The sequence below is a fragment of the Charadrius vociferus genome, unplaced genomic scaffold, assembly GCF_000708025.1.
Source record: "Charadrius vociferus isolate BGI_N301 unplaced genomic scaffold, ASM70802v2 scaffold82, whole genome shotgun sequence".
Classification (NCBI taxonomy): domain Eukaryota; kingdom Metazoa; phylum Chordata; class Aves; order Charadriiformes; family Charadriidae; genus Charadrius; species Charadrius vociferus.
The window spans coordinates 432,556-442,575 of NW_009647401.1; the positions used below are offsets into that span (position 1 = coordinate 432,556).

General features: G+C 51.4%; 1 protein-coding gene across 1 annotated transcript in view; it reads right to left on the bottom strand.

The window, feature by feature from the left end:
- HDDC2 (HD domain containing 2) overlaps positions 1–5,148 on the bottom strand; it is a 14,599-nt gene extending 9,451 nt beyond the window's left edge. The window contains exons 1-2 of the mRNA XM_009880184.1: positions 4,724–5,148; positions 4,144–4,339 (exon numbers count right to left, since the gene is read on the bottom strand). Of these exons, the coding sequence (XP_009878486.1) occupies positions 4,144–4,339; positions 4,724–5,148 (621 nt within the window). The remainder of the gene's footprint in view (positions 1–4,143; positions 4,340–4,723) is intronic.
- Between the last annotated feature and the right edge of the window lie 4,872 nt (positions 5,149–10,020).

Consider the following 10,020-nt stretch of genomic DNA (forward strand, 5'->3'; position numbering starts at 1 on the left):
GGGCTCCCCGCCCCGGAGCCGGCGGAGGAGGAACAGGGGCTGCAGCTGTGGGCCTCATGGCGTCGAGGGTGGGGGGGAAGGGTATCTGGCTCCTCAGGGATTAATTAACTACAAACAGCGCTTAATAATGACGACTCAGACTGCCATTGCAACGAGGAAAGCAGCAAGAGGAGCCGGGCTGCTCACGGGCAGGGGAAGGTGGGTGGTGTGTCCTCTCCTGGGGGGAGAAGGCAGGAATAGCTTATGCTTCAGTCAAAACTGATCGCATTGGTGGCCTTTAGCATACTTAAAAATAAGTAAATAGTGCAAACCCACGTAATTATTCAGAGGAGAGAGGGTCGTTATCGGAGTTGCTGCGCTCAAGAGTTTTAAATTATTTTGGGGGACTCCTGGAGTCTGGCCACAGGCGCTCCTATCACTTCTACAAGTTTGATAAATAACACACTGAGTTACTTTACAATCAGTGGCTTTTCCAAATACTTCGCATTTCTTCGCTATTTTTATCTTGCTGACTGACTGAAATAGCAGATTTGAGTTTGAATGTGGCAATGAAAGAGACTGTTTTCAGGAAAGAACATCTGCAGTTTGCCAGATATCAACAGATGGCAGAGTATTTTTATTTTTCCTCGTGTACACTTAAACACACTGCCGAATTAATAATAAAGCCGAGACAACATTTTGGTGACCATTTTAAGGCTATCTTCCCACAGGCATTGTGGTTAGTAACTTCAGATGAAATGATGATCTGCAGTTCTCAATTAACCACAGAGGCAAGGAAATTAATGGCAGGGAAATGGTAAGAAAGACCACACTAAGGTCTGGAGATTTGATGTTTCTCCCTTTTGAGCGCACAGGGATTTTTTATTTTCCAAAGGTGATCTAGGGATTTTTTTTTTTTTCCTCTAAAATCCCTTGGTTTTGCCATGGTGCAGAGCTCCTAACAGCTGGGAATTTAATTACTTAGGGCAGTGATTGCGGAGGGTATCAAGTGAGTCTTTGCTGCGAAAAAAAGATGGCAATGCCCCTGAAACACTACAGATGCCAGCTAGGAGAGTTGCACCTGAATTTCCATGCTCTGCTGACTCCTGCACAGTCATTGCAAGACCTGCAGATCAGCCATGCAATTTCTTTCCCCCCCCAGCAATTGTATTTTTCCTTCTGAAAGGAGCTTGACCCCATTACACATCATACAGGGCTCAAGTATCAAATGGTAGTGGTTATTTAAGTATTTGGATCCTGTGGAAAAGCTCCTTTCAAAACTCCAGCTGTGACTGACAAAAAGTGTGTTTGCATCAGTCCAGAAAGGGCTGATCTGCAGGAGAAGAAGTAAGAAAGGAATGTTGGATGTAGCTGATCTGGAATTATTAACATAATGGAAACTGCAAGCTAGCCATGTTTGAGCCAGAATTGTAAGAATGAGTGTTCTGTGGGCTGCATACAAGTACTGGCACTGACCAAAGAGAAGCAGTGAGTGCTCCCTTCTTGTATTGAGCAAGTTGGTTCAGTATGTGTCTGCCGCGAATGAGTAGTTGTAAATAAAACCTGGAGGGTTTTACAGTGTGGAGCATGCTGTCCAGCATAAATGTCCCTTGTGTCCCTCTCAGATAATTTATGCCGCCATGTTGTGAGAAACGCTCGCTTATAGTTAAAAATGTAGAGAGGACAAAGTCTTCGAAGCAAAGACAAAAGTTTATTCAGGATCAAAATAAATGAGTCAGGCGCATCTCAAAAAGAGCACACTTAGCTACAAAACTTCAGGTATTTATGTCCTGTCCCCTTTTCCCATTGGTTAGGTACTTTAGGGCGCACATTCTTTCACGACCCGTTAGCCTATCACAAACTCAATTCACATTTTTCTCCTTTTAAGGAGTTGTTTTTCTAAGTTACACAGCTCTGCTTGTGCCGTCGACACACAAAATGGCTGTTCGTAGCCCTGCTTGTGTCATTGACATACAAAATGGCTGAAGCAAAACAATTCCATCTCTCACAATGTCTAACCTTCCATATAATGTGACGTTCACATGAGGAGATGTGCCAGCTGATGGGCATTTGTTCACAAAGCTGACGAGGGAGCCAGCAAGGCCTCCTGTGAGGGGTGCGATGAGTCTGGGGGTGGTGTGGGGCCGCTCCAGCTTAGTGGTACGCAGCACCACTAAGTGAAGTCTGCCAGCCAGAGCAGAAGGGCATGGGTGCCTCTCTTCTCGCCTCCACCAAGGTGGTGCTGTGGCTGCATTGTGCCCCTCAAAGCCCAGGCGTCACAGCTCACCTGGGGAATGCAAGCAGCAAAAATAAATTAGGGTTGGACTAGATGATCTCCAGAGGTCCCTTCCAACCCTAACAATTCTGTGAATTCTGTGAAATCGGCCCCTACAAGGACAGAGTCAGAAAGTGCTGATGAAACCATGAAGGCAGGAACATATGTGACTTTGTCCCCAGTTCTTTGGGAAGTATGCTGTAAAAAGGGTGTTATTCCTGGCATAGGAGAGAGAACCTTTACTGGCAGTGACTATGGTGTTGCTTTGTGTGCTTCTCAACACATGATGCCATCAGGGCACGGCAAGTTGACAGAGATGTGCAGTGCCCCTTTGCCAGGCAGTAGGGCTCAGCAGGGAGCCCCTGGGAGCTGTGATGTGGTCCTTTCCAAAACCTGAGCACCAGTATCCCTCACTGTCCCGTGCTAAAATCGCAGGTTTGCAGTCAAAGAATGCTTTTTTTTCCCAATTGGTTTTTTTTTTTCTTCCCTCAGTTTTCTCAGTTGGAATATGAGCTTTTTAAGAAGTGCCAATATCTCAGGGTCTACAGATACTTGGAACAACTCCTTGCTGTGTCTTTTGGATTCAGACAATAGCAGCCAGTGCTAGGATTGCCAGCTGACATGAACAGAAAAGTGGCACTTTGCCTCTTTCTGTAAGTAGCAGGTCAAAGAACTCAAAACTGTGAGTCTTGTGACCTCTCCGGGGTGTCTGCTGAGCCTTGCACAAACAGAGCTTCAGCAAGTGCAAAATGAAAACTGCCAACGCTGGAGTGGTATGTGTCTCCTGACATACATGTTCTCCCAAGTGCAGGTGCATGCTTCCTGTCTGGTGCCATCTCTGTGCACCTCGGAAATACATACTATACTCAGAACATTTGAAAGACTGACAGCAGGGTCTGCTACACACCTGGGCTACTCGTTCTTCTCGCCCTGCTTGGATTTCCCCAGTTGCCCATCCCTGCATGCTCAGTTTCCAACTTTGTCTGCTTCCTGCCTGGTTGCCTCTTGCTCCCCTCTTCACAGGTTGGGTTTCTCTTTCTCTTTCTGTTTTTTTTGTTTTTTTTTTTTTTTTTTTTTTTTTGTGAAGAGCCTGGCAACTTTTCCATTCAATAGTATTGTTAGACAGGTAAAGCCATGATAAATTTGAACCAATTCTACTTTTAATCAAAGCTAGCTCATTTTACATTCTCTCCTTAGATGAGCTCTTCAGATGTTTGCTTTCTGGAGCAACTGGAGGCACCTGCAATGGAAATGTGGAAGTTAACAGGTGGCAAGGACCTAGCTGCCCAATTGCTCCTTTAGCCCTGAAAGGCAGATCCCTTGGATGGGTTTGCTCAGCTCAGCTGAGGCAGTTCTGGTGGGATCACTGCGCAAAGTGTGATGGCTGACCCGCATCAGCCTTACTTTGCACTTTTGCTGAGCTGCAATGATGCATGGATGACCTTGCTTGTCCCTGCAGCAGCAGTCCCACATTCTGAAGGGGGAGGCTTTTGTTGTCACGCTGTTTGTGGCCCTGACATACCTCTGCTATTTCTGCTTGCACCCCTGGTACTGGCGACTCCTAGGCTGATGCACCAGCAAGCCCAGCCATCTCTCCCCAAAAAGTTTCCACATGGTGCTCAATCAGGAACTCCGCCAGCCACATCACTTGCACACAGCAAGCCATTGGTTTCCACCTACGTGGCTGAAAACGGGTCAAACAGCCTTTCCTACTCCTGATGCTCACTTCTGCACAGAAAGCTGCAGCTGTGGGGCTGCTCTGCCCAGCACCTTCCCCATGAGCATTTGCTGAAGAGAGGACCTTTGAACGGTACCAAAGCCGGGTACCTTTGAACAGCAAAGCTCAGGTGGGCTCAGAAGGCTGTAGCCAGCTGGTAAACACAGCGTACCTTCCCCATCTCCTGCTCCAGGACATCCAGGGGGAGCATGTGCTGCTTGAGTGGGCTGAGCAGGTTTGGCCCCATGCACATGGCCAGGTTGCCGGCAGTCACCCTGCTGGTGTCCATGTTTCTGCTGATGTTTTGGAGCAGGGTGAACAAGTGTTTGCATAGGAGGAGGTTGGCCTTGGGCAGCTTGCTGGCCAGCCTGAGGGAATGGGAACACAATGTTAATAAAGTAGATGCTGTCAACACAGGCCTTCCAGGCTGATCTCACCCAACCCCTTCTGAGGGAAGGCTCCCTGGCCACACCTGGTCTACAGTAGAGGGACTGCCTTCACTGAGAAACGGCCACCTGCCTCCTTCCCCGCTCTTGAGGCAAGAGTCCTTTGTGGAGCAACCCCCAATGCCTGTGGGGAGTGTTCCAAAGAGAGAAATGTTTTTCTATGCCACTTTCCCCCAAAACCTGACCCCACAGCAGCAAGAGGCGGCTGGCAGAAAACACAGCTTTTTCAGGCAGGCTGTCGCTTTGCAGGCAAGTCTCGGCCTCTGCCAGTCCCTGCAAAGCAGGCAGGCTGCTGGCCACACTTACTCTTTCAGTCCTGCCAGCTTCTCCTGCCTGCTGGTCCTCTGCAAGGCGCTCATCCACACCTCGTAGAGCTCTGCCTCAAGGAGCTTGGAGGAGATCTTGCAGAGAAAGTCCTGCGATGCCAAGGGCTCCTGGTGAGGCTTTGGCCACTCCCACCAGGAGCACAAGCAGCATCCCAAGCACTCTGCCTCACGAGCAGGTGGCTGGGTTTTGGTTCCTGCTCTCACAGGTGCCCATCGGCACTGACAGAACCGGGAGTTGCCGGGCTCCAGGTCAGCAGGGTTCACCTTCAAGATGATGGCCAGCAGGTGCGCAGTCTGGCTTTCGAAGTGGACCTCCGGTCCGCTGTCAAGGGCATCCCTGAGCTCCTGGGAGGCGTGCTCACCAGCTGCCAGCTGAAGATCCCCTCTGTGGATGCCTGTGCTCATGCAGGAGAGCCATCAGGTCCTGCAGGGGACAAAGTAGGACAGTTGCTTGGCTGGAGACAGGCCTTTGGGCAGGTCAGCCTTCCTCAGGGGCAGGAGCAAGTGTTGATGGCTCTGCTTTCAGTAGGGCAGGATGGAGGGGTGGCTGGAGGTGGGTGACATGGGGAGGAGCTGGCTTTGTCACCGAGACCTACCTCACGTCCCTTTGCTTGGGACACCACCTCTCTAGAGGAGCTAGACGGATGGGGATCACCTGGCCACGCTCGCTTACCTGGATGGGCTGGGCAGCGAGCCATCCAGGCTGCAGAGATCCTCCCTGCCACCAGAGACGAATGGCCTAGGCACCTCTGCAGTGGCTGAGGTCCCTCGCAGTGCAAAGGGCCAGGGCAGCCCCGTCCTCCTGTGGGTCCCACCTGCTGCCAAGGAAAGGAGAGCAAAGACCCGTGGAGGAGAAGCACCCAGGCTCTCCCGGGCCCTCTCAGCACTGTCCCCCCTGCCACCAAAAGCAAGTATTGTTTGGGAACGAGGATCCCTGGGGGTCAGCGCTCTCCTGCCACACAGCAATGGGGATGGATGTGCCCTGCAGGAAAGGCAGCAGCAGCCCCAGTGCAGCACAAGTGCCCACCTGCCAGAGGAGGAGAGAAGGCCCATACTGTCCCCTTTGTCTCCAAACTCACCATCCAAGTGGCCAAGTCCACGTTGGCTGCCACAGGGGACGGGAGGTGGCTGCTGCTTGGGACCAGCCTGCAAGAAATGTGCTGCGCTCATCGAGTAGCCCTGCAGCAGAAATGGCCCACGGGGAGCTGCATCGGCCCTGTGCCATGTGTGAGAGGTGAGGACAGCAAAGATTGCACCCTGAGTGATCCTCACCTTTGCCTGGCTCTCAACCAGCCTTTCCAGGCTGATAGCATGTAGTGTCATAGAGCAGAAGGTGAGACATGATGTACCTGATGCTGGGCTGGAGCAGCCTCTGGAGGCAGAGTGGAGACAGGAGGGATACTCAAAGCATTGCAGCAGCTCAGCCCCTTCAGCAGCAGCTTGATGGAGGGCAGCTGGATCACCCAAGCTCCCTCTACTCCTTCTGGTGGCCTCTGCACAGGAAAAGGGCAGAGAAAGAGCTGTGTGAGACCCAAGCCACCTCTCCTGCCAGCCCAGGGAGTACTTCCAAGCAGCCCTGTAGAAGCCAGGTACTGCCTGGCAGTTAAGTGGAGAGCAGCAGCAGTGGTGAGGATGGGGCTGGGCAGATGTTGGCTGGACACAGCTGGGCAACGCAGCTCCACCAGCTCTGCCTGCTCAAGAGCTGCCCGCAGCCATGAAGGCATCTCTCCCCAGCTGGGGAGCAGTGTTTCTCCATTGCACAGCTATGCCTGGAGCATCCTCCACGATGCGAACATGGGTTCCCCAGGCTGCACTGCCAGGCAGGGCTTACCCAAGGAGCGCACTGAGCCAGAGCTCCTTCACCACTCAGGAGCTGCAGAAAGAGAGGAGAAACAGCCTGAGTGCCTGCTGCTTCCCAGCCTGCGGGCAGAGGTGCGTGCCAGCCATGCCCTGCCCCATGAGGATGGCCACAGAGGCAGGACAAAGCCCTGTGGGGCAGGACAGAGGTGCTGCCCAGCCCTGCCGTGGGACGTGGCACCGAGACTGACTGGAACATGATGACACAGGAGCCACAGGGCCAGATGAGGATAAGGGAGTTGGTGTGCTTGCCTTGCTCTTCCTCAGCAGCACCCCCAGCTGCCCCCTTCCTACTGCTTGCACCTGCAGTCGGCCCAGGGCCAGGCAGAGCTGCAGGCCCTGGGCGCTGACATGACTGCAGAGTGTGACCTGGAGGTGATTGAGTCCGGTGGCTCCCCTCTCATGTCCTCTTGCCACGGGCATGGCCATGGGTGCATCCAGCACCAGGGTGCTGGGGGCCTGGGGCTGCTCCTTGGGCGTCCCTGCCCTGGTGCCAGGGCCAGGGCTTGGGAAGAAAGGCAGCTGGGGTCTGCAAGTCTTTCTTGGCCTTGGTGGTGACCAAGGCATCACTGAAGAGGAGGAGGTCCCTCTGCCTTGTTGCATGGCCCTGGGTCACCTGCACACACTGGTGGAGCAGTGGCTTGGGTGATGCTGGAACGGGCATGCACTGCTGCCTGGGGTTGTCCCTGCAGAGTAGATGGTGTCGGGTATGAGAAAGGTGGCTGCTCTGGGGCCCGGCTGTGCTGGCATGTCCCCAGCCCACAGGGGGAGGTCGCCTGTAGCCACGGCAGCAGTTCACCTGGCCCATCCCACCAAGGCCAGGAGAAACCTTGCGTGGGACACACTAGTGGGGCATGGCCTCACCAGCGCTGAGCAGAGGGGAAGAGTCACCTCCCTCCAGCTGCTGGCAGTGCTTTGCCCAGTGCAGCCCAGGGTACCACTCGCCACCACCTTTGAGCAAGGACACCTTGCTGGCTCCTGATCAATTTGGTGTCCACCAGGGCATAAACAGGTTGGTTGAACCTCTGGGTGTTGCACAGTCCAGCCTCCACACTGAAAGTAAATCACATCTGTTGCTGTATTGTCTTGACAGCTCTGGAAACTTCCAAGATAAAAATGTAATAGTTTGTCTCAGTTAACTGCCTTCCAAGTAAATAATTTCTTTCATGATGTCCTCTTTGGACCCCCGAAGCCACTTCTATCACTTTCTTGTTGCATTGCCTACCACTACCAAGGAGAGTTTAGCTCTGTCGTACAAAATGGAACGGAAGGCCCAATATGTAGACCAGACCCGCTATATAGGGAAGTTTGCTGCCTCCCCGGGGCCTGGGTTAATGATGTTAAGAAGAAGCTTCCTTCCCTGGTGAAGCAAACAGATTATTATCCCTTTTTAGTTTTTCAGTTAGGCAGTGATGATGTAGTGAGAAGAATGCCAAGGACAATGAAGAAGGACTTCGGGGCCTTGGGACGACTAGTTAAGGGATCGTGAGCCCAAGTCTTGTTTTCTTCTATCCCTCCTGTTGCAGGGAACGATGAGGGGGTTAACAGAAAAAGCCAGCAGGTCAATGACTGGCTCTAAACTTGGTGCTACTGGCAGGGTTTTGGGTTCTTTGATCATGGCCTGATTTACAGAATACCAGGCCGGCTGGCAGCAGATGGGAAAAGCCTGTCTCGCAGGGGGGAAAGGGTTTTGGAGTAGAGTTAGCAGGGCTCACTGGGAGAGCTTTAAACTAGATTTGAAGGGGGATGGGCATGTAACTGGGCTCACTAGAGAGGTGCCTGGGTGTAGTAGCTCAGCACTTGTGGGGCCGAGTGCTAGTATTTTTGAGGATTGGAAGGCCCACCACCCCTCTAGGGCACAAAAACTACACACTCATTGGCCTCTCTGAAATGCCTATACACTAAAGCACACAGCACGGGGAACAAACGAGGAGTTAGAGATCTGCATGCGGGCACAGGACCATGATCTCATTGCAATTACTGCCCCCGATCCTTTTTGGCAAAGTTGATAGCCAGCCCATTTCTTCCCAGCCAGTACTAATGGAATGGTTTATTCTGCCCAGGGCAGCGCCAAGTGTTTCTCCTTGTTTCTGTTTCTCATTGTTGAACATGTTCAGGCTTCTGTCTGCCCAGTCCTTAAGCTTCTCCAAGTTCATCAGAACTGAAGCTCTACCATTTAGTGTGTCAACCAGCCCCCCTAACTTTGTGTTATCTTAAAAAATGCTGAGGGTGTATCCTGTCCACGTTTTTGATGAAGACAATGAACTATATGAGCCCTAGTATGAAGACAAACTATATGAACCCTAGTATCAACCCCTAGCATACTCAACTTGTTATGGGCCTTAAAGCAGATTGCCAAGCCACCAGTTGCCATCCACTGAGCCTGTCAGCCTAGGCAGTTTTCAATGGGTCTAACAGCCAGCTTGTTCATGCCATATTTCCTCAGTTTGGGAGTGAAAGTCCTGTAGGAAGTTACTTCAAAAGCTGTACTGAAGTCAAGATCTATTATGTCCACTGCTCCCCCCTTGTCCGTGTAGCCAGCTGTTTCATCATAGAATGCAATCGGGTTGGCCAAGTGTGATTTGTCCTTCTCAAATCCATGCCAGCTGTTCTTGATTGCTTTCTTGTCCTTTACAGGTCTCTTTCTATCAGGGCCTCAACAGCTTTCTTTCTGGCTGCAAACTGAATCTTTCTCGTTTTCTGAATGGTTGTCAAATACCTTCTGAACAATCATAAAAATAACACAGAGTAATTTAATAATTTGCATTTTAAATAAGGTGCTGTATCTAGTTGAAAAAAACCCTATTTTTAAAGTTAGCTGATAACAGATATTTGTCTTTTACCCCTTCCTGAATCTTTCTATTCGATGCACATGTTTAGTATTCATAGCCCTTTACATCCAGTAATCCATTTGCTTTTGCAAATTCTTTAACAATTCTTTTAATATGACTAAGTCTCGTACACACATGAGGAGGCACAATTTTAAATTTTGTTATGTGACATCTTTGCCACTGGTGTCCTTAAGACACATTTGTAGAATAAACTCTTCTATAACAGTAAGTTCGCAGATGACACTAAGCTAGGCGGGCGTGTTGATCTGCTTGAGGGTAGGATAGCCCTGCAGAGGGATCTGGACAGGCTGGACCGATGGGCCAAGGCCAACGGTATGAGGTTCAACAAGGCCAAGTGCTGGGTCCTGCACTTGGGTCACAACAACCCCATGCAGCGCTGCAGGCTTGGGGAAGAGTGGCTCGAAAGCTGCCTGGCAGAAAAGGACCTGGGGGTCATGGTGGACAGCCGGCTGAATATGAGCCAGCAGTGTGCCCAGGTGGCCAAGAAGGCCAATGGCATCCTGGCCTGTATCAGGAATAGTGTGGCCAGCAGGACTAGGGAAGGGATCATCCCCCTGTACTCGGCACT